This window comes from Anser brachyrhynchus, assembly GCF_964034855.1.
Source record: "Anser brachyrhynchus genome assembly, chromosome: 3".
NCBI lineage: Eukaryota > Metazoa > Chordata > Aves > Anseriformes > Anatidae > Anser > Anser brachyrhynchus.
Genome location: NC_137696.1, coordinates 124,559,148 through 124,582,974, shown reverse-complemented (window position 1 = coordinate 124,582,974; position 23,827 = coordinate 124,559,148). Strand labels below are relative to the sequence as shown.

Below are 23,827 nucleotides of genomic sequence, written 5' to 3'. Positions count from 1 at the left end.
CCTGCAGTCCTTACGTGGACAAAGCCTTTGTGAACTAAGAGGACTTTTACCAAAATCTGCAAAAATTTGTGTGTTTCTGAAAGATACCAAATGCTTTCCCAGCAGGCTGCAGACACCGAGGGCCTTAAGGAGATGCTGGGTTTATCGAGAGGTGAGGTCTGGATGAATAACACCGAGAATCTACGTTGAATCTAGGCAACCCTAGACTGAAATGGCATAAAACCGGTTTTGATGGTGTCGGTCTGCCTCCTTATTTTTGGAAGGCATTCACAGATCAGCTGTTTTGTCAGCTGTTGTCTCCCTGGAGTTGATTTGCTTTACCCCCTAATTTTCTGAATGCTTGGTACCAGTTCCTCCTGGCATCTGTCCAGGGCCTGGCAGAGCTCATGGACTTCGGACTGAGCCCTGCTGCCACTTACGCTCTAAGATCTCTTGCTCTGCCACTGAATATCTGTGAGTCAAACCCACGTGAAGCCCATGCCAGTGTTCGATATCATGGCAGAAGGTGGATCTAGCAAGTGCTAGATATGAAGCGAGAAGATTTTAGCCATATGTTCTCTTCTGAGGCACCAAATCCCCATCATCTGGATTCCCACCATCCAGAATGACTGCCTTCTCCTTCGCCCACGGAAATGTACTGCCAGCACCATCTCCTTCCCTCCCAGCACAAAATCTGGGTACCAGCAATCTCTGCAATGAGCTTCCGCACGGGACACGGCGGTATACTAACGTGTAGACCTGGCGTTCGTCCTCGTGAAGTCTTTCTTTCCTCTTTCGCGTGGCTTTGGCACTGGGGCTCGAACAGGCGCTGGCCGTATCCCGGCGTTCCACTGGGAGCTCTGGGCTAGGGTCTTTGCTGCTGCTTTGGGGGTCAGGTTCCCGGCTGACGGGCGAGTGGCCCAGCTGGGACGAACCGGTGGTTTGGGAACAGGCTCGAGATCTGCAGTAAGTGACAGCTAGGAAGAGAAGGCAGTAAGTATCATATTATCATCCTAACAGTCTCAGAGGGACTGAAAATGTTGGAGGCTGTTGAAAACTTGAATCTATAAATGAAACTCATAACGATGATACAAGCATGTCTTACTGCAGTGACCTGTGTTCTGTTATGAGTTTACCTTAAGGACAAAAAGATCCAATTAGAAATTGATGCTAGTAGAGCTAAACCCATGTTAATTGGTTCTCGGCATTAATTGGTATCTCAATGCACAAATTCTCCCCTGTGCATATGGCTGTGGCTGATTCCAGTCTTGCTTGCTCTTTGAATTCTCACAGTGTAAGGGATAACGTTTATTTTAAAATACTGTTCAATGAGCATTTTACTAAGCAGTACAGAAGTTAAGCAAAAATAAAATCTTAATGACACAGTGATTGTTTTTTTTTCCTTGAAAAAGATCCCAAATATCCAAAAAACACAGGTTGTGCATACCAACAGCTTTGGCTTTTTTTTAACTGCAACAAATTATTTGGTAATAATAGTGAACAAACACCAACAAAACCAGACATCGACGTAGAAACTCATTAAAAAGCAATACGGGCAGATAGACTTCTGTGAAACTAGAGTCCACAGTAAAACGGTTGTGCAGAAAAGTCGATGCTGTTCTGCAGTTCCTGCCCGCCTCTTTCCCTTTTCCATTATTTGAATTGGCAGCAGTGGCAGATATATGGTGCTTCGTGTCTAATTGTCTAGTAATAAATAAGCAACCCAGCAACTTCTGAATATCGGCCTAAGGGAAGGCCAGGGATTATACAACTGGCTAAAATACTCCAGGTTCTTAGCAGTACTTGATGTGTAACAGAGAGATGGTGTAATATAAGCAGCTGCAGCTTTTCTGTCCTAGTGAGGAAAGCACAATGCCACAGAAGCAGGAGTAGTTGCAGCACAGATCTGACTGTACCTTGCTTTTCGGCTCCTGTGTCTTTGGTGGTTCAGTTTTAGAGTTTATAGGGACAGATGGGTAGAGTATCAAAGCCAGGCTATGCCTTTAAAATTAGAGTGACATATATAAGCTGGGTTTGAATTCCAGACATTATACTGAGCTATTTTCACTCTCAGGGGTGGTCCCATGTAGTTCAACAGGATTTCTTGTATGAATCCGTAAAATTCAAAATAAGGTTTGCAGAATATAGGTGGTGTAAATGTACACTGGACCAGACTGTGTTGCATTGCCAAGAGCCCTGGATCTTCATGTGGGATATACCCACACAGAATGTAGATGTGATCCATCCTCAAAACACCAATTCCCTATCTATATGTCATAGGATAATGTATTCCTGACTTCAAATGCTGCAATCTTACTACCTTAGGCAGTGAGGCAAGAATGAGTGATCCTGTCAAAAAAAATGTTATTTAGTATGCACTAAAAATAAGTCAGTAATTCAAGAACAGCTGTGAGGGTGGAGCAGTGTCTCCAACAGAACCAAGCAGGCAGGCTGAAAGGCAAAACCAGCCCCTAATTGCTGACATTGCAGTCATTTGCAAAGCTGTCGAAAGCATCAACCTGATGGATTTTTGCCTTCCTCATAAAGTGTCTGTGAATTTTGACATTTGAAGGGGATGTGCCATGAAGCTGCCTCTTTTGCTGAGAGCTGCAGAAAACTCCTTATCGGGAGTCCTCCAGGGAAGAGAGCCTGTGTAAAGAACACTGATGTGGCAGCGGTGACACCTGTGAAGGGACCTGTGGGGTCAGAACCGAGGAATCACAGCAGGGCAGCACAGCTCCATGCCAGAAGGAACAGGAGGGATGAAACAGTGGCCCGAAACACAGCCGTGTGTTCCACGCCTGGCCTGCTAAAAGCCCAAATGAGTCACTGAACCCATTGCATTCTTCACTTTCCTTTGTATGATACTGGGACAGCAGCCGCTGAAGGCAACGTAAGCATCAAGGTGGTACAGGCAAGCCACAAAGCCTTGATCCAAAAAAGTGCTTAAAGAGACAATTGACAAGGAAACTGTACTTATCTTTAGTGTAAGGCATTTCCCTGCGTAAAGACAGAGCAGGCATTCCCACCCCACCGTGGAGATGGGGAGGTTGTGTGGACATGCGTATGAAAGAAAGTGGCCCTTCATTCAGACACCTAATTAACTCAATTTATTGTAATGCACTATTTAAGGTAATTTAGATAATTTACTTTAATTTATTGTAAATTAAGTGTGAGTCTGGTCACATTTTCTACTACTATTTCCGTGATTACTAATAAACTCCAAAACCCCACAAGTTTACCAGGAGGAGACTTCATTCACCATATGCAAACCTGGAGCCAGTGGAGGTAATTCCAGGAGTCAGGTCATCACCTTAATTACACGTTTCTTCTATTTTGGTGCGTTGTTGTTTAGTCTCCTGAGCTTAGAGCTCCATATAATAGCCCTTTTTACATCTTCATTGTTGGCTGTAATATACCTTATTCTCATCTACTTTCTGCCCTTGAATCATTGATCTATTTAAGAGCTTCATTTTAATTTGACTTGATGTTTGCTTGCTTGGGGCACTTATTCTTTCATCATATTCTATTCTTCTTCCAAGGATTTACTAAAAGATTTGAGTATTAAGCTGCTTTATTTGGAATTGATTAAGTAAGAGTCTTTTCACAGGTCTTCATTTCAACAAGATTCTCCAGCGCTACCCTAATAATGAATGGAAATTAATTTTGGATGATTCCTAGTGAGTTATACATATTCTTCTATGCATCAGCCTACTGTAACCTAACTTTTATTGTCCTGTAGTGTTGTAATCATTAATGGCCAGCGTAACAGCAGGATTATACTTTGTGATTACACAGAGGATAAGAACCACGGCCCTTGTGCTGAAATTTGTACAGCTCTAAACTCAAAGCAAATACAAGCGTATTTTCAATGTAAAGGTCTAGGAAAGAGTGATGCAGCACAGACTATACCAGATTTTTAACACAAAAAGAAGCCAGTGCTTCCAAGGTTGCACAGGATAAAGACATGGAGCTCACTTAACCCTGGCTTACGCTGTCCTAACTGGCCTGAAGGGACCAAGGAAGGATGGTGGACCTGTCAGGCCTCGATAGCGTGCAGTAGCTTTAGGAATCTTCCCAGGGCTTTTTGTGGGGAGAGAATGCGGTACCCACTAACTCTGTGTGCTCCCTGAGACGTAGCATTTTGAGTCAGCTGAATACTTTTTGGTGACTATTTGCTACAGGAATAATAACGTCTCTTTAAAACTATGAGCAGCCAACAGAAGGGGACACATACATAAACACAACTCAACCCTGTACTAGAGAAATTTATAGCAAAAACTCCCACTGACTTTATGTAGAAAGGTTCAGACTTGATGCTGGGAATGAGACTAGGTGCTTGTGCCCTGCTGGGCTGCAGGTTAAGTAACTTTCAAGTTCCTAAACTCTAGGGAAAGAAAATCAAACTCATCTCTTTCTACCCTGAACTAAGATCCTTTCACCTCTGTACTGACAATAAAACAGCTTTAAATTTGAAATGAGAAGCCATGGTGGGATGAAACTCTGTCAGGGCCCTCTGATCTAAGGGCTACAGAGGAAGCCATTGGAGAATGGAAATTGTAAGACACGGGCTGCATAACTTTAATTATATTTTCTGTTCCTTGACACTGACTGAATCCCTTTCCTAGCAAACAGGCTGTATTTGGGTCAGGAGAATGCCTCTCAATCTCAGGAGACAATGCCTCTCTTTTATGTAAACCTTCTTTAGCTCAACTCACATGCGTTCCCTGGCTTTCGTCGCTTGGGAAACATGCTTCCAGGTTTGCAAAAACCCCCGATACGCTTGTGAGCACATCTTTCTTCTGGCGGCTATTTGCTGCCATATCTACAAAAGCTTAGACCCATGATGCTTTCTGGAAGCCTGACTTCCCTAGACTCCTTTCATGTGAGGATGCCCTATTTTACCCGCAATGAGCACAAAGAATCCTCAGTGTTAAGACCTTCGGGCTGCTTGCGCAGGCTCAGCCCAATGAACAAAGCATAAACTAACTTCAGACTGCAACAATCAAAAGTCGCGAGCACGGAAGAGCAGCTCTGGGGAAAGATGCGAGCGTCGTAACTGATCCAGGGCTTTGTAGGGCGTGGAAACTGGTTGTCAGGATACTGAGCAGTAAGCAAAGCGAGGGAGGAGCAGACAGCCAGATCACTGCCTGCACACAGCCGGTTGCTGTCTCTTTTTTCCCACCGAAGGCAGATGGACTGTGTCTAGGCTGCAGAGAGAGGCTGCCCCTGGAGCAGCCAGACGTGGCATGCTTTGTGTCCTCCTTATGCCTCCGTCGCTTCTGGCCAGATATCTCCCCTGAGGACAAGCACAAAATGCGCCTGGCAGCCTCCTTACAGTCAGGAGCAAAGTTTTGCAGTTACCGAAGTTAAGTAAATGCTCTGAACTAAAATATTCCTGGGTGTAACTGACACCGGACCCCAGCTGATATAATTACAAGCCGGTGATACTTACCAGTGATTTTGCCTTCCGGAGCTTATTAGATCCACGACCTGCTCTCTTTTTTTTCTCAGCTGCCTGCCGGCTGAGGTCTGGGGTCTCTCCTCCTCCCTTCTTTCTCCTGCAGAGTAGAACCGAACAGTATTAACAAGTGCTATGGAGTTGGTTCCCTGGCGTTGAGAAGAAGAAAATCCCTTATGATATGCCACCCAAAAAGACATGGCTTAAGCTAATACATTTTATCTTGTACCTGGAGGAGACCAAGAGCGCACAATCAGTTGTGGCTCAGAGAAGAGTGGTAACTTGCCTTTTTTTAAAGTAATGATAATTTCACAGCACTCAAATGCTTGAGACTTATGGATTTAAGCTAAATCCACATAAACAGTGTTACATCAGCTTAAGGGAATTCACAGAGAGGGAAGTTTCACTAAATCATGTCAGTTAGGTCCATAAGGTTAGAGGACTGCTTCTCAAGTTATTCATTGTTTTTTAGCCAAATATTTTTTCTTGTACATGTATATAAATTTGTTTGCAGCTACTATTAAAGTTAATATAATTAACTTGCAGACTGGGAATATTCCAGAGTATGAAAATTAAGTGAAGTACACCGGATTATGGCCATTTGTCACGTTATTCCAATATCAGGAGTAAAATCAGTACTATGAGAAAGTTTCTTCAGGAACTCAGGTTTGCTTGGAAGGTGTTTGTTCCCCTTCCTCATTCCAATTCTGCATATCACAGGTAACTTTACAGAAGCAGTAAATTTAGAGCAGTGACTCTGTGTGCTCTCTGGGTTCATCTCCCAGCTCCATCACCAGCATCTCCGGGCTCTTGGAAAGAACGCTAAAAAGCACATTGTGAAAAAAATATATATGATTTCACAGGGTGGAAACAGATTCTAAAAGCAACACATCCTAAAAAAAACAGGGCCACGCCGCGTAACATGCACGTCCTCCCAAGCAGCCAACACCACTACGTCTGCTATTCACTAGTCCCAGACCAGCTGCAGATCAAGAACCACAAAGACGAATCAGACAAATTATTTCAAATAGCAATTTGAGGAAAATTACCATCTCTTGGTAAGCACTTCACTAACAGCCAAGAGAGAAAATTCAACCCAAAATATTATTGTAGGGAACGATCTGCTCATCGTTAGATAGAACACGGTCCCTTGCCAGAAGGAGTTAGCACATGCAATGATCTCCCCTCGTTACAACTGGGAGCATTGGAAGAGGTAAAGGAGAGGCTCTGACTCCATTCTTCAGAGTCCGGTGACAGCACTGGCATAAGCCTGTTCACTTAGAGAACTGAAAAAAATGAACTATTTATGCAGAGATAAAATACCAATAACCTGCCAAACCTGAGCTTCTGGTCGTAAATTAAGGTATGAAGCTCTACTGCTGTATTCTAACGTCCATGCCCACGGTGTCAGAGCATCCCTCTGCAGCAGGTCCTCACCACGATCTCACTTCCAGGTCAGGAAAATAAGGAAAATAAGCAGTGAGGATGAGTTTCTCAGCGCTGCAAAGGAAGACGGCGTCAGAGCTGAGCTGGGAACTTCAGGTCTCACTCCCAGTGCTGAACTCGGTGTTTCTCACCCCACTTCTCTCTCTCAAGGAATGTTTTAAATTCCCACAAGCCGAAGGTTTTAAATTCCCACAAGAGAGTATTGGGCTGGCTATTCAGAGACATGAAAAGCGAGAGGCAGGCGTGAGGATTCAGAAGAGCAGTGAGACAGCATGCCCTTCGCACGCAAACCAGCCCCTTTTTGTCAGAAACTGGGCCTAGGCTGATGACAGAACAATTACTGAACGTAATTATTTTCTCGTTGGGTAAACACTCCAGTACAATATGCAACTGTTTTTAGAGCCGGCCGCTGCCCATAAATTATCCGACTGAATTAGCGCTGGCTCCTAGGAGCCACGGCTGGTTGCAGGGGGGGAAAGGAGCTTTCATTTTGGTCGAGCTGCTGTCACGAGGAGGAGCAGGGCTCTTCCTTGAGGCACAAGGACACAATCTTGGCGGGGGTCCAGCGCTGGGCTAGAAGCAGAATTCATTAGTCATGATAAAGTGGGAGGCAGGGCTTTTTGATTTATCGGCACCGAGCGGCACACCACCAGATGCCTTCCAGCAGAACCGTACGTGCACGGCCGGAAAGAAACCCCCCTCCTGGTCCTTTTTAGGCAGGTCGGGGTCCCAGAGGGAGTTTTATAACTTGGCCCCACACTGCAGATAAAAATGCTTCATTTCACCTTCGCAATATTGCTCTGTGCTCCTGAAGAGACAAACCCGTCCTTGCTGGTCTCTGTTCTGTTTGCATTCAGCTACCTGGACAGTTCGGGCAGAAAACAAAACAGACCTAAAAGAATTCGCCTTTATGATAAATTGCTCGCATACGTGCAGCAACACTGAAAGCTGCTGCTATAATTCTACCGAGTGATTTTGATAAACCCTTCCAGGCAATTTGTAATTCTACCCGTCTGTATCTCTGCTCTATCTCCTCGCCACTCCCTCGACTACGCATCTGCTCATCGCTGTGCTTAATTTCACTGCTCAGTGACTGCGAAGCTTTTCCCACACTTCCCCATCTAAAGCAAATAAACTTTCAGCGAACATCCACCCCGATCGCTGTCCCAGCTCCTTCAAAGTAGCTGGGGCAGGTTTGCCAGCGAGGCTCCCGAGTGCCATTTTGTTTTTATAGTACAAGCTCAATGCCTTCCAGAGCAAGCAGAAAAAAAGAAAAAAAAAGATTCAATTATCATCCAGATTGCAAATTAACCCCTTTCTGCTGTCCTTCCGGCACTACCCAGCAGGATTTCTCCTTCCCAGTGGTGTGAAGCACCAGCACCGGCCAGGCCAAACCCTCACCCAAGTGCTCTACAGAAATTTATTTATTTGTTTTTCAAAGGTAAATGCCCAATTACGGTCTTATAAGCCAAAGAACACATTTTAGGTCTTATGTGCTAAAGCACATATTTTGTGTTACATCTTTTAGGACTTCCATTGACTCCACTCTCCTGCAAAACTGAAAATTGAGCGTAGCTTGGTACGCCTCCCGTGTTTCGCTTTGGCTAAGCAAAGCCAAGTTCTCTGCTACGGATTCACAGCGGCGTAGTTCTGATATTGCTGAGGAAGGGCGCTTGTAGCTAATGATGCCTCTGTAAAGATCAACAAAGAAGCAGATGGCGGCCCTGCCATTGAAATGACAGCATTTTGGCTGCAGAGGCACCCTGTTATGATGAACAGGAGAGCTCTCTCCTCTCTTTGGACCAGAAAACAATCATAGAGCGACCTCCGGCTCAGAGAAGATTTCAGCCATTTTCAGAAGCCATGAAAGAAAATATATATTTTTTTTGTTACCTCTTAAATTCTGCAAAATTTAACCTGACATTAGGCAGATTAACTTTGATCCAAAGAAGTAGCCAGCGACTAGTCTCACACACTGCTTTGATGATGGCGTCAGGTATTCCTTTGATGTAATCGTGTTTGTTCACAAGGAATTTTCGACAAGTCCCTTTCCTCAACGCAGCAGAACTCACATGGAAAGAATGGTTTGTTTGCTCGTCGCTCTCCAGCCAACCTGCACGCCAACAAAAGCTCCTTCTTGTCCTTCTCTCTCGGCCGTCACATCGGCTGTCTGCTGCTTTTCTGCTCGTTCTGCTGCGTCTTTTTATGCATGCTTGTAACCTGCCTCAAGAAAATAATTGTTCCTGTCTGTGTGCATTCAAACTGCAGCAAAACTCATTTCCGCTCCCAGACTACCACTGCAAAACCCTATATTATGGGAAATCAACCCTATTGTTTTAGGAATCTCATTTTACATAGATTTCACTACTTCTGACATTCGCTTTACATGAAGAGTGGATGTTATGCCCTTGAGCTCCAAGAATTCGTCTAATCTGAACAATAACTACACCTCACACAGCCTAGGGGGGCAGAGATTTTTATCTCAGCTCTCTGTTTTACTTTACAACCCTGTACACTGGTCAGGCAGGGTCTGCCTGAGCCTGCAGGCTGCAGTAAGGTGGATCAGCTTGCACAGCACTCGCAGTACGCTCCCTCGTTCAGGCGACTAGATACCCGCAGAGCATTGCATTCAGCAGTCCAGAACAAAGCCTGGCATCACGGAGGGGCACGCTGACCGTGTTGCCACTGTCAGGCAGCCAAGAGCTGCCAAAACTGCTGGTTGGCAGCCACTGCCACCTCCAGCAGATGCCCACGCTTGGGGACAGCACAAACCTGGCATGCGACGTGGCACCGCGGACAGGGAGCCAAGTGGGGTGCCAAGACCAGGTCCCCAGGCTGCTGCCTCCAACAAAGAACAGAGGACACAGAGGTTTAGTGGGAGGACGTCTGCGAAGGGGCTGCAGACCACAGAAATGAAGCACCAGAACGTCTTTAGGTAGCTGGGTCAGCACCTGGAACGGCACACCCGTATTGCTGAATAAGAGTCATTACAGACAAGACTACACACTAGCAATTACTTTCAGCTTAAGTGATATTAAAGGGAGATCCTCGATAAACAAGTAAATCTCGCAGAATTCATTTTCCTCTCCTTGCGATAATCCCCTGTAATTATGGATAAACGCCAGATTTGCTAGATCACTAGGCATTAAAATATTCTCCATTGCATACAAGGATAGAAGCTCAAATCTCACTTAGGAGAAGAAAACAGTCAGTGTGCTTACTGTATCACTAGCAAATCAATCGTTTGCATATGGTCGTCAGCTGCATCTGCATCCCCGTGCTGGAACAAGTGACTTTTAAACGTTTCAAACAGGGGCTGTCCCTTTTTTGCTGCTCAGCCATGACCAGCACCAGGGAGCCCTAAACCTCACCTACGCCCTTGGGAAAGGCTATGTGGAAACACTTAGCACAGCTGAAAAATAAAACCAGCACCATCATTTGCAACAAGAGGCATTTTGGCAAAATATTTAGTTAAAAGCCTCAAAGAACTCTACCTAAAATGGCACTAGAGTTTGGAAACATACCACAGAAAGAGGGTGAGGTGGAAACTGGAATGCTCTTTGAAGTGCTGCAGTATCCAGGGACCAGGGGACGCGGATTAAAAAATGATTCATAAAAGGCTTTTGCTCAGACACTGGGAACTTTGCGGAACACCCCGGAGGAGCGGTGGGTCCGGCAAAGTTAATCGCATTGAGAAAGAACCCGTGCAAGTGCGTTACTGCTTAGCCAAATAATCACCGGGCTGGGGTAATTCAGGGCTCGATTGTTCCTGTGCACAGGGCTAATCTCAGCTCTATCGGTTATTTACTTAATGTACAGTCTGGCTACTTTCGCTGTGGATTAATTGGTTCCCAAGGTTTTTGTTGGCACAGTGAAGAGGAATATCCTCCTCTCTGCAATTTCGGTTGGGTGAGAATCTGGGCAGCCCTTCTCACGGGGACTCGCACAGGAAGGAGGCAATGGTCAAGCTAATCCATTACCTCTAAACCAGGCTCAGATTAATGATAACATTACCACGATTTCATGAGTTACTACACATCAGCTGAACCGAGGTAACTGCTGTGAGCATGCCCATGAAAAAATGAGAGGCGGCAGAGATTTAAATGAGAAATGGGCCAAATCCTGCACCCAGGCAACTACCACAGCCTCCTTGCTATTGCTCCTGCCAGTGCTTGTTAACGTACAGAAATCCGACCACAGACATGAGATTCTGAAAATATCTTCCACCAGATGTGTCAAAGGAAACCATGGGATGGCCCTAACGCAAGGGAATGTGCAAAATTACGCTTTGGGTCAGAAAAGCCTTTCTTTTGCCAGTTGCTGACCAGGTAATTCTGGGAGCCCGAGAACTGATGGAGATGGGCAGTCTATCCCAGGCAGTGTGGATACAAACACTACTCATTACTTAAATATTATATAGTATATATACACACATGCATGTTTTTATACCTGCACCCCTTTTAAACATCCAAATCTCTTTTCAGCCAGAAGATCCTTGAACTGATAGAATTATATTTTATCACAATTAATTCATTCTTCCTCTTCCGTGCAGAAACTGCATATTCCTCCCATCCTTGCAGCTTTGTTTAAAACCTCTTGAACAAACTGTTGTCCTGATTCTTCCCATTACAGCTGTGTAACTTCTCCAGGGGTTACAGCCTGTTTTATAGGCAGACAGTAACAAGCTTGGCAAATGCTCTGCGCCGAAAGGACACAAACTAATGCAACTACAAGAGGACCAAGATCAATAAGAGAAAAGGGAAAAGGGCAGCACTGCATGCTAGCTTGGGTTTACAGCCAGGCTGGTGCACTAAAATGCTTCCAGGCAGCTCGGAGCACAGGCAGAGGGAGCGTGCAGAGGACGTGGACATACTCTGTTACAACAGACAAAAGGGAAGAGACTCTTACGCCTGCCTCGCCTGCTCGATGGGATCGTAGTTGTCGAGGTAGTTGAATCGGATGGTGTCTGTAGGATGTCTGTCTGACGAACGCCACGGTGGGAGCTCTTTTTTCTCCTTGTTCATCCTCCTTCCTAGCACAGGAGGTTTTGCCTCTGGGATGTTGCTTCTCACCGGTTGCACATCAATAACTACAAATTCGTCCTTTGGAGGAGTCTAATAAGAGACATGAAAAGAAGATAATACATTTCATCCTACAATGAAAATTAAATTTATTTTGCCTAACTTTAGACTTGTGAGAATTAGGTATTAACTCAAAATTAGTCTCTCCAGGCTCTGTTTTGGTCACTGGGCAGAAATAGGGGCCCAGACAGTGCATGACATTGTCCATGTCCTGAACGCTGTATTTAGATGAGCTGAGCTCCATTTGAGATGTGTTGGCTTCATCCATTGACTACGGAAACAGCCTACAGGGGAATTTGGTTAGAATTAGAGATCTGAGTTTTGAATTCAGGGCAGAGACTCCTACCCTCACAGCTTCACAAACCAGGCATCCAGATCAATGAAACTCAGGAGAAAGCAATGGCTATGGAGTGATGCTCCACCTTCCCAGAGTGGCCCTGCCACCTCTGAAGAAGACAGAATGGGAACAACATCAAAGGCTGTAACAGGCAGATTTTCTGCTTTCTTTCCTTTTCACCAGCTAGACTGATTCTGAAACTTCAGCAGGGGTCACGTTGGGCACCCCACTCCTGCTTATCAGATTGAGACAGGCTATCATATGTTGTAAAACCTGGGGAAGAAGAGAAGGGAACACCCTGAAAGGGTAGGAGGAGAGAGAGACCTTGGTGATTGCTTCTCTCCTCACCAGTGAGATTTTCATTTCCCCCACCCCCCCCAAGGATGGAAGAAGGGAAAGCAGAGCACATGGCAACACATGAGCTTAGATTCTAATTTAAAATTGTGTGTCTTCTTTTTTACTAATGGGAGACCAGAGAAAGCTAAAGAGTTAGGAACTCTGCCAGCCCAGAATTTTCCCACTGGTAGGAATATACCTTTGGCCTTGTAACATGCAGCTCTTTCACCATCTCAATGTAATGTTTCTTCCAGATTCCTTGCTCAAAGGGGGTTGGAGAGAAGTTGATGTACCAGCCAAAGCGCAGGCACTTCAGCATCCAGAGCTGATCCAGTTCAGACAGGTATTTCCAGTGCCAGCTCACCTGCGGATGCCCAGTAACCACGTATAAGAGCAGATCAACACCTTGGGGTTTCAAGCATCCAAGATTATATCTAGAGACTTATCTCCTGTGGATGCAGCTCCCCTGTGTCCTTAAACTAGTACAATTCTTCAGCACTGTTTACGCTCCATTTAAACCCAAATTCAAGGTCTTTCCTCATGATGTGCTCATGTATAAGCGTTGGCTGAACTCCAGTGTACGGCAAAATACTCTAAAAATCACTGGCCAAGAGGAAAGACTTCAGCTTATTTGGAGCAACTGCCTGCATTTTTACTCAATAAGCACACAGATGTTGAAATAAATGCTTTATTAGTGTCTACTGACAAAAACAGAAAAATATCCCCCCACCCTCGATCTGATAGACACGTTCTGAATGTTTTCTTCCTAGCCATGATCTGCTGTTATGCCCCATCACAGAGTCACCTTGCATCCAATGCTTCCTCCAGCCTAAGGGCAAGCATCATCTACTCGTACTACCACGCTTATAACAGCAGCCATCCAATGATATGACCCAAGTAGCACTGTAAAGACTTTTCTTCCTAATATCCTAACCTATCTGCTCCCTGTCTGTGAATGAATACTGTGAATTTCATCTCAATACAATCTGCTGGAGAAAGAAACTAAAGCAAGTTTTAAACAAGCTGAGATCTTGATGTATTGGTATTATATTACAGAGTGCTATGGTAGTGCTTTAACCTTAAGCTTTAGTGGTTTTTTTTCAGATATTGCTGTCACCAATATCTAAGCTTATTCATTCATAACTACCTTGGGTGTCACTTTAAGGCATGAAAGGCCATTTTTGGAGTCTTAGCAGACTGAATCCTTAGACACTGTGCTCAAAAGCACATTGATAACTTCTCTGCTTCTCCACAGCCAGCGCTTTACCTTCGAGCATTTTAAAGGATCTGTTTTTCACTATTTTTCTGAAAGCATTGTATGCACTCCTTTACAACAAACACAGGGCAACACTTTTCAAAGCAACTAATGATTCTGCACACTGTGTGAAGTACTTTAAAAGAACATGGTTTTTAGAAAGTGCCAGGCCTCCTTCTTGGGAACAATCAGCCTTCTAAAGCGCCATGCATTAAATGCCTTAGAGCAGAGCACCCCAAATTACTCTTCCCTTTCATAAGTCTCAGCCAATCTGGTTTCATTTAGGGTGTGGGGAAGTGTTGCATCCAATCTCACACAAGTGCCACTAAGCATATGGCACCGGGTTGCAAGGTCAGAAAGCATTCTTGCATTATTCAGGACAGCACTGGCACAACTTTATAGTAGTTTAGTGCTGTTTCTTTTTTTTTTTTTCTTTTTTTTTTTTATCTAGCTTGACCTGACTTTCTGAACCCCAGTATGTGTTGGCTTTTTTACCTGTGCACATCGACAGAGGCTCCGTGGGTCCAGGAAGGAAAAGATGTACAAAGACAGCACTCTGGGGAGCCTGCTGGTGAAATCTAGAGCTTCGGTGGGAACTCGATCCTGGAGCTGCTTGGCACAGAATTTCTGCTGTGACAGGGAGCAGCGTTCCAACAGGTCCACCAGGATCTTCCGCCTCTGACCATCTGTCCACTTGTCAAACTGAAAAAGGAGTTTCAGGTTCTGAGAAACCGGAGATTCAGCTTGTTAAAATAAAGCACGCATGTAAGGCAAGGGAAAGTGCATAAGCAGCAGCTTCTGGTGACTCACTCAATAGCAAAGCACGTAGGAACTGGGAACAAATGGAAAAGCTACATTAAAAGAAACTCTGAAGCCACATAACATATGATTTATAATCCTCAAAGGATCCCAGATGGCCTAGTCGAGGACACACTCATGCTCACAAGACTCCTGGGACCAGTTATGAGACTTGGTTTCACTCGTGGAAAGAAAGAGGCTCAGATGTGTGTTTACAGGATTGGGTCCTGAGCTGACTGCTGCTTCCTCTTCTATCCTGACACTTCTATGGCCCCCACTACTGCAGGATTTGGGAGCCTCACAATTTGCAAAGCGTTTATTCTCACACCGGAGAGAAATCCCCACTGCCTTACAGAGAGCTGGAGCAAAGAGAAACTCAATCAATTGCCAACCCCTCACAAGGAAAATCAGTGGTGCAGATCCGGCAGCACGGTAAAAGAGATTTTTCCAGGCATTTCTGTCCTTATGCCAGACACCTAAAGAGGAGGATTAAAAGAGTTGGACTTCACTGTGGGAAGGAGCAAGCACTTGGGTAACCAGGCGAACACGTGCTGTTGATGCAACGGCACCAGTGGGACGCAGAGTGGGGCAGAGCTGTGTAAACAGGGTGGGAGCAACGGTGGCGGTACCGGTGTTTAGCTTGTGTTGATAGCAGGGGCTGGAAAGGGCCCCGTCAGCAGGAATCTCCTGGGAGGAGACTGACCTCATCGCCACAATCTGTGCAATCTGCCTCAAAACCTGCAGGAGCAGTCCTGGCTGCGAGGGCAGCGCAGGGTGCCAGGAGGGAGGGAGTCTCAGGGGACCATTTCGGCAGCATCAATAGGGCAGCAAACGGCGCGGTATAGAGGTCCTCTTCCAGAGGCAAAATGCAGATTTTGGTGAAGTCCCGCTTCATCCTGCTTCCTAGCAGCTTCTTGCAGCAGGATCAGCTGCAGGACAAGCTCACCTTCCTTACGAAGGGCAAGCTCCTGAGGTGCTGGGCCTGTCTGGGGAGCGCTGCCTTCCCCTGCTTGTCTCTTCTCTTCTTGCCCATAGCCATAACACACGCTCGTCTTTCTGTTTCCTGAAGCCAGCTTTCCACAACCAACTACTGGCTCTCCATGGGTCAAATCATAGTAATTTCTGCATTTAACCTCAGGGGTATTTAAAGAACTTATTGAAACATGACCTCCACAAATTAAAAATAATAATAATAATTTAAAAAAAGTGCAGCTCTTCATATATATATAATATATTTAATATATATAATATATAAAATATATAATATATATTATATATATAATATATTTAATATATATAATATGTATGTAATATATATAATATATATAAGATTCAATTATATATATATAATTAAACAATTTATCCAGCTCCCTACATATAATCTTCTATATATGAAGATTCATATATATATATATAAGAAGAGCTGAGTAAATTGTTTAATGTCCAATGCCCTTCCCTTTCTTTTCCTTTCAGAATATCTTTCCCTTACATCCCTTTCTTTCCCTTTCAGAACAAAGCAGACCAGATATTTAGATCTTTTTTCCTCTGCTTCCCCACCAAAAAATTACGGTCAACTGGTGGACTAGCAGAATTATGGTCTAAAATAGACTGTGCAGATGAAAAGTAGCTGAGATGTAATTCATTTCCAGATCATTTTAATGAACCCTTTTTTTCTTTATTTATTTATATTTTATTTACTTACATTTCATTATTTATTTATATTTTATTATTTATTTATATTTTATTATTTATTTATATTTTATTTTATGTATTTAATTCCAGTACTGGACAATAAACTATAAGAAGTAAATAGCTCTTCTCCTTGCAGACACCTCTACAGGACCTTGAAGTAGGTCAGCAAGGACAAGAAAGGGCGCAGTGGGCATTCCTGAGATCCCGGAGACAAAAGCCAAGAAGAAAGCTCCCAAATGCCCAGGCCTTTTCATACACAAACCGACAGGGAATTAAGGAATACACCCTTTCCCTCCCATCCCTATTTTGCGTATAACTTTCACCTCTAGTGAAGTTCAGCAGAGCAAAAACTCACGCAGGGCTTTGGGATCCGGCACTGGGAACCACGTCCCCTGGGACCACCCCACCAGACCAGGGTGCACCAGGGGCCACAGAGAGGGTCTGGACATGAAGGGCTTTTTCTTTAACACGGTGAACTCGTTCATGATCACAGCTACATCCTCGTCTCATTAAAACAATCTGCAGTCACCAGTTTGCAGGTAAATTTCTGCCATATATGTTGCAGGGGGTAACTGGCTCATCACTCTCTTCCACACCGAGAGGTGAAGTGAGCTGATCAAAGCAAATAGCTTCTCTTTCAAAGGGGCACAATATTTGCTTCTGGTTAACTCTTCCCACCCAGCCACGGCTTTGCAACGAAGCAGTTCCTCCCAGCATCCTCCTCCTGAGCTCACACCACGAGGCAAACCCCATCCAAACCAGCGTCACGCCGCCACCAGCGCGGGGACACGCAGCTTCTCCGTGGCACTCGGCAGCAGCCGAGTAGTTAAGCAGGCAGAATTTGTCTCTTTTCCAGCATTCGCAAGCGTGTCCCCATCCCACTTTTGGCTGCCTTGCTCCGTGCCTGTGCCGAGGGCAATCCAACCAGTCAGACTGGATTCCCCTTCTCAAGGCTGCGCCTTCCCCAGCCGCAGCAGCCAGGAAGGGTTTTCCCTCGCTCTGCCTTTCCCCCAGCCCCGGCGAACAATGGCTCTCCCCGGGGACAGAAGGCCCTGCTGGCCACAGCACCGGTCCCGCGATCGGTTTACAATTAATCCCTGAGTGCACACACACAAATGATGCAGCCGGACATGAAGGGGGAAGCCCGGGACCTCGGTGGCGAAGAACAGAAGCTCTGCTGCTCAACCTAAAGAGGCCCCTCTCCTCTATAAGACGCCGGTTGTACTAGAACGGGACATAATCCTGCCTCCCAGGCGGCATATTGGCACGAGTCCGCAGGGTTACAACTACATGCAGGCACCCCTGTGCTCTGCGAGGGTAGCACCGAGTCCCCTGGTCATCGAGGCTCTCCGGGGACACCCCAAGTGCAGAACAACGTGCACGTGGATGGAGAGGATTCATCTCGGCAGAGCAACTTGCCTCCCCCCCAACCATCTCCCGGCCCTGAACATGGCTGAGAAGAGAAGGGATGAAGCAGGCAGGCACCTGCGATCCACCTTGTACACGGGTCCAGCCAGCAAAACCCTAAACGTCACTGCTGTCAAGTGGCTCCTTGTTGGGAATTAATGACTAGCCCATGGGATCTGTTCCTTTTTGCTTTCACCACTGCACTTCGACACCTAACCCTGAAATTTTGGAGGAGGAGACTCCCGGGAAGGCCGCTGAGGGGCACGGAAAGCCAGCAGCTGGGTGATGAGGAGCTGGAGCCATTGCTTCTGCACCATGGCACCAGCACGGGGTAGAGAGGTGTCCAAGGGTGGGGGCTGTAGGGTCTGGGACAGAGCTGCCCAAACACCACTGACCTGGGCTGTGGGTGTCCTGCGAAGCCTGCAGCTACCTGTCCAAGGGTGACAGTTGTCTGCAGGTCCTGTGTCTGATCTGCCGTGCTGTACAAGTGCCTCAGCTGCCCCAGGATGTTTCAGATGGCCCTAAGGGACTTTCAGTTTGTGCTCCTGAACCCTGCCCTAAATGCCCCAGCTCCCACCGTGGTCAGTGATGGTGCAGTCGATGCCGTCAGCGAAGCCTGGAGAACACCAGTTCAGCTGAGCAGCCACTACTGCTGCCTCTACCCCAGTAAATAAAGGTGCCCAGGGCCATTTTCTAGCGATGACACCAAGAGGCAGACGATGCACATGTCCGTACCATCATGCTCTCACCCTTCACAACAGGGTGGCTGAATCCACCCTGTTCTTTTGGCACGGTTCCTGGCTGAGGCTGATGTCCAAACCGTGTCTGAACAATGCCTGGAAGAGAGCTACCGGCCCAGGCCAAAACTGTGCCAGGGAGCGTGCTAACAATTTCGTGGTGTGGATGAGCGAGTTCCAGGACCTGGGAACATTCAGATGCGCTGTATAAATTACTATGACAAGATGTAGCCCACAGGGTGAGTTGAATCATTGTCTGGGCTCCCTGACTTGTCTACATCTCATTTGGCTTTAGCGGAAGCTGCGATGCTCAGATCACCTGGAGACACTAAAGCTTTGGTGTCTTAATCTACAAGTTCAACCCCAGCCTCATTGTCAACATATTAACCCGGGTGTCAGCATGATAGCATTAAGCATTAAGGTAGAGCAAAATGCTTTTATGTATTGTAAATTAATGGGAGGAATTTTTGGCTTGCAGTATTGAAAGACAGCAGAAAGGGAGGCTGAGAGGGAGCACGTCAAGGCATCTGCCCCAGGTGCAGTATAGAATAGCAACTGGAATAAAACAGAAGAAACCAGCAGAGAAATGTTAACCCTTTCCCAGTGCAATCATCAAAAGGGTTTCAGCTGAAAGTCAGCAGCGTAATTTATCTTTAATATTTTTCTGGAAGGTGTAGGGGTTAAGGATTTAGTGTGACAGAAATTCAGCAGAAATGCCTCCCGTAAGATCAAAGCCTGCAAATACTCAAGCACGGGAACAGCTACATAGGACAGGCTGCCTCCTGCCACCACGCACTACCGCTGCTTCCACGAATACCCCGATGAGTTGAGAGCAACCTGAGCCAGCCAAAAAATTGTACAGGGTCCCGTCATACGTCTTGAATACTGCAGGTGACAGCACAGCTAGTCCCACACCCTCTGGGGCTGCCCAGCCATGCAGAAGCAGAGGAAAGAAATCCCTTCAGGTCACGCAGTTCATTGATTCTCAGCCTGCGTTTTAGGGACCACAATAGGTTGGGAGACATCAAAGATGTTCTGTGAGACAATTGCATAGAAATAACAAAATGAAAACACACACGCATAGTCCCTGAATGCATGCAAATAAAATGAGGAGGAATAAAATAAACAATAAACTTAGAACATTTAATCTAATCTTTTTTTTTTTTTTGGCTGGCTGTAAAGGATCACCACTCTGGCAACGCCGCACAAGGAAACAGTTCTGCTTTCCCAGAAGGTTAGATGGTCCTTCAGTTTAAAAAGGTTCAGAAGCACTGCACTAGTTCATCTCCTACTGCAAGGCACCTTACCTAGACCATTCGTGACAAGTGTTTGTCTAACCTTTTCTCAAAGGACTCCAGCACTGGAGATTTCCACCCAAAACCCTCAAGGCAAGTTATTCAGGCAGTGAATTACCTGTAGGTTTTGCTGGTGGCTAAATCGTATCTCAATAATTATGATTCAAGCCCATTTCTTGTCCTACCCAATGTAAACATGGAGATCAGATTATTCCCATTCTCTTTGTGGGGAATTTTTGTGCGTTATTGGAAAGATGTTGTTACATCTTTTATTCATCTTCCCTAGAGTGAACAGATCATTTTCAAATTTTCTGGACTTAAGAACATTCTCACCTTTACCTGTTTTCAGAAGCATTGCCAATTGGTCCTCAGCTTTCTTAAAATGCACTGAACGGCACTGGGGATAGCTCTGCCTTTCAGACAGCCCTTTGGGATATTCCCCTTTTTTACAATTATAAGACAGTCATCTTGTATTCAGTTTGTGATGCATCATAACTCCCAACAATTTTTATGCAGAATTGCTGCATAATCGAGTTTTCTCATATCTGCAGTTTTTGTAAATGTCATTCTTACTTGTAGCACTTCTCACTTGTCCTCATCAAATTGCAGATCATTTCATTTTGATTTCTGATCTCCAAAGTTCATGAAATCACTCCAAGCCTGATATCACTTGCAAATCAGTGTGTACTTTCCATTTCATCACCAAAAATACCGAACGGTTCTAGATCTGGGACAGACTTCAGCCTCCCAGTTTCATAATAAATCACTTGTAACAACACCGAATGTGGATTCCCAGCCATACAAACCCACCCTTCAGCAGTTGCATCCAGTCCATACTTCCTGAGAGCACTACAAGAAGGCCATGCCTATCCGTGGAAAAAGTCCTGCCAAGAGCACTGTGATTTCTTGACAAAGTTTCTCCCAAACTCCGAGTGCCCTAGGCTTTGCATACCACATATCATAATGCCAAAGGCTTTGAAGGGAGTTAAGAAGAGCTTTTGTGCTTTTTGTGCTTTTTGTGTTTCCACACCCTTTTCATTGGCATGATGGATGGCAGAAGCACAAGGAGAATTAACTCTGAAGGAACATGATGACAAGCACTGATCGAGTGACATAGAAGTGTTAGGTATTTAACCTTTCAGAAGATGTTTCAGCACTCTTCATTGCATTTGGGGGAAGGTTGTTTCCAGATTTTGACTCTTTCAAATGGGGTTCCAATAAAAATGCTTTTGCATTTTTGCCAGCATACATCCCATGGGCATTATAAAGCATCCGCCAATTTTCAAGAAACAGGTTTTAGGTCTGTCAGTTACTGACTATCATGTTAAAAGATATGTTTTAATAATAATAATGGCTTTTGCACAATGATCATTCAATTATTGTGTTTTCTTGGTTTCCATGAAATCCCTTATTATCAAAATGCATGCAAGTCAACAAATTATGGAAAGCATATTTCCTATAAAGATGAATAATTCGTATGAGGTTAAAATCAAAATATTTGTTTATAAAAGCCAGTTCATTTGCAAAATAAATTCCACATGAGTGACCTACTGGGCATAAAGAATAAGCACCATATTTCAAGTAAAGTAACTGTGCAAATACTCTTTATCAAAGAGCGCTGATAAGGAGCATCATTTCTGTACTTCATAGAATCATGGAATCATACAACTGCTTGGGTTGAAAGAGACCTTAAAGATCATCTAGTTTCAATGAGATTTCAATTTAGCTTGTGTGTGATATGTGACTACACGCCTGGTTCTTTGGTTCCGTTTACAAAGATGTGCATAGGGCTCAACCATGCAGTTACTACTGAGCCCTTTTAATACATTCACTCATTTATTGCAACAAACTCACTGAGTCTGTGTTCCTCTCTTCATAGGAGACTAAGCAGATTACAGCTGCTTTCTCATAAAGGTCTTTATATAGGTTTTGCCTCATAAAAGAGAAAGCACAATGTGATATTTCAGGTGTGAGCTTAGGACTAAGGCAAATATTGTGCCACTGCGTGCTTTGCCATCAGGTTCCCAGGTAGGTCTCTTAGAGCTGTATTCCTTTAAAGCTGCCAGCTACAACTCCCTTCATGGGCTACAGAAAGAAACAGGCATCTCTAGAGGGCTGTTCTTTCATCCCACATTAAGTGAGATGAATTACCCTCTGGAAGCACTGCTTTCTTTCTCTCTGTTGACTGTACATGGAGCCTGTGATGACCAGACCAGCCAGGCTTAAATATCTATGTTTCAGACATGCACACTCAGCCAGAGAAAACCCATCCTAAATGCCAACCTCGCAGTGATTTGTGGCTGGGGCAGACGAATCCTATCTCAAGTCTCTCTCTGCCCCATTTTTTCGTCAAAAACAGGGTGGCAGCACTTTCCTGTCTCACATAGGAGTTGTGAAGATAATGACAGTGAGAGATTGCGAGATGCTCAGTGATTGCAGCATTAGGAGCCCTATGTGTGCACTTAGTAGATAACATGTCATTTATTACCAGCTTTAAAGACTTGCTAGCAGGCAATGGCAATATCTAAACATCCAGTATCCTCTCTGAAGACTTCACAGACTTTTCCCAGGGCTTCTTATCCCATTTCAGATCATTTTGAAAATGAAATATGATTTCCCAAGTTCAGAACTTACAGAAATAAGGCACTGAGGAAATTTACACCTTTAACTTCATCAAAAGTACAGCAGTCACAGCTCACTTGCACATCCACATGAGGCAAATGAACCCCTTTTTCAAAATAGGATATGTTATATACTCTCATTACGGCAATCTCCCGATTAATTCAGAAACCCAACAGTATTTAAATATATATTTAAAGGGAAAAGTTTACCCATTTTCCAAGCAGGGCTCTTCTTTCTTCAAATACCTATAAAACATAAACACACAAATAAAAATGAATACTTAAAGAGGATTCAGTATTTCTGAAGAAAAAAATACAGCTTGAAAAAACGTTTGTGCAACCTACAAAATATAAACAGAATCACAGAATGGGTGAGGTTGGAAGGAACTTGTGGAGATCAGTTAGTCCAAAGTCCCTGCTGGGTCAACAGAAACAGATTGTTCAGGGCTACGTCCAGCTGGGTTTTGAACATCTCAGATGAAAGCTCCACAGTCTCTCTGGGCAACTTGTTCCAGTGTGTGACAACCTTCATGGCAAAAAAAAAATAAATCCTATGTTTAATGGAATTTCCTGTATTTCAATTTGTGGCTATTGCCCCTTGTCCTTTCCCTGGATGATACCAAGAAGAGTCTGGATCTGTGTCCACGTCATCCAAGTCATTAATGAAATGTTCATTTAAATGATCCTGGCCCCAGTGTAAATCCCTGATGTACTCCACCAGGGACTAGCCTCCAGCTGACCTTTGTGCTGCTGATCACAACACTCTGAGGACCGTAAATCATTTTTCAGTCCACCCCACTGTCTATTTTTCTAGTCCACACTCCACCAGCTTGCCTGGGGAGATGTTATGGGAGACAGCATAGAAAACCTCATTAAAGTCTGAAAATCAACCAGTCTTCCTGGACCTCGCGTCTCTCCAGGACCCTATCCCAATCAATTCTTCGAAGCAGATCACTGAAGAGGTCAAGGTCTGCTCTCCTCATGTCCAGGGTTGCGATCCTGCTATTTGCTTTGTTCTTTCCTCTTGGTATCCTGAACTTTATCACTGCAGGTTGTTCCTTTAACTGTAGGATACTCCTGAAAGTTCAAGGGCTATGTGAGCACACCTACGAAGGACAGCTCCGGCAGACTGGCTGCAATGTGCTGCCTCACTTCTCTTCTTTGCAGCTCACCCTAGCAGTCTGCCCTCTTGGGCATACAGTGACACGTGGTGTCTCACGTGCTTTGGTGAGACCAGAAGCTGCGCTTCCTAGATCTTTATTTTAGAGATTTCAGTTCTCCTGAGTTGGAGATATTGGGTGCCTGAAAGCTCCTAGAATGGACACAACATGAGTAGCTATCATACAGCCCTGGCAATGGCTTCAATCTTAATGCAGTGAGAC

At 44.9% G+C, this 23,827-nt stretch overlaps 2 protein-coding genes across 12 annotated transcripts in view; both read right to left on the bottom strand.

Annotated features, from left to right (window-relative positions):
- The window catches only part of ELP3 (elongator acetyltransferase complex subunit 3), a 99,390-nt gene extending 92,096 nt beyond the window's left edge, over positions 1 to 7,294 (bottom strand). The window contains exon 1 of the mRNA XM_080587834.1: positions 7,290 to 7,294. The gene's annotated coding sequence lies outside the window, so the exon portion shown is untranslated. The remainder of the gene's footprint in view (positions 1 to 7,289) is intronic.
- Positions 1 to 23,827, bottom strand: part of FBXO16 (F-box protein 16) — a 40,875-nt gene that overhangs the window by 7,536 nt on the left and 9,512 nt on the right. For 10 of the 11 annotated variants that reach the window (XM_080587847.1, XM_080587846.1, XM_080587845.1 and 7 more), the window contains 6 exons: positions 22,656 to 22,691; positions 14,391 to 14,618; positions 12,840 to 13,004; positions 11,795 to 12,000; positions 5,435 to 5,540; positions 731 to 956 (listed from right to left, as the gene is read on the bottom strand). In XM_080587847.1, the coding sequence (XP_080443973.1) occupies positions 731 to 956; positions 5,435 to 5,540; positions 11,795 to 12,000; positions 12,840 to 13,004; positions 14,391 to 14,618; positions 22,656 to 22,691 (967 nt within the window). The remainder of the gene's footprint in view (positions 1 to 730; positions 957 to 5,434; positions 5,541 to 11,794; positions 12,001 to 12,839; positions 13,005 to 14,390; positions 14,619 to 22,655; positions 22,692 to 23,827) is intronic. The other variant, XM_080587839.1, reaches the window with a different exon arrangement.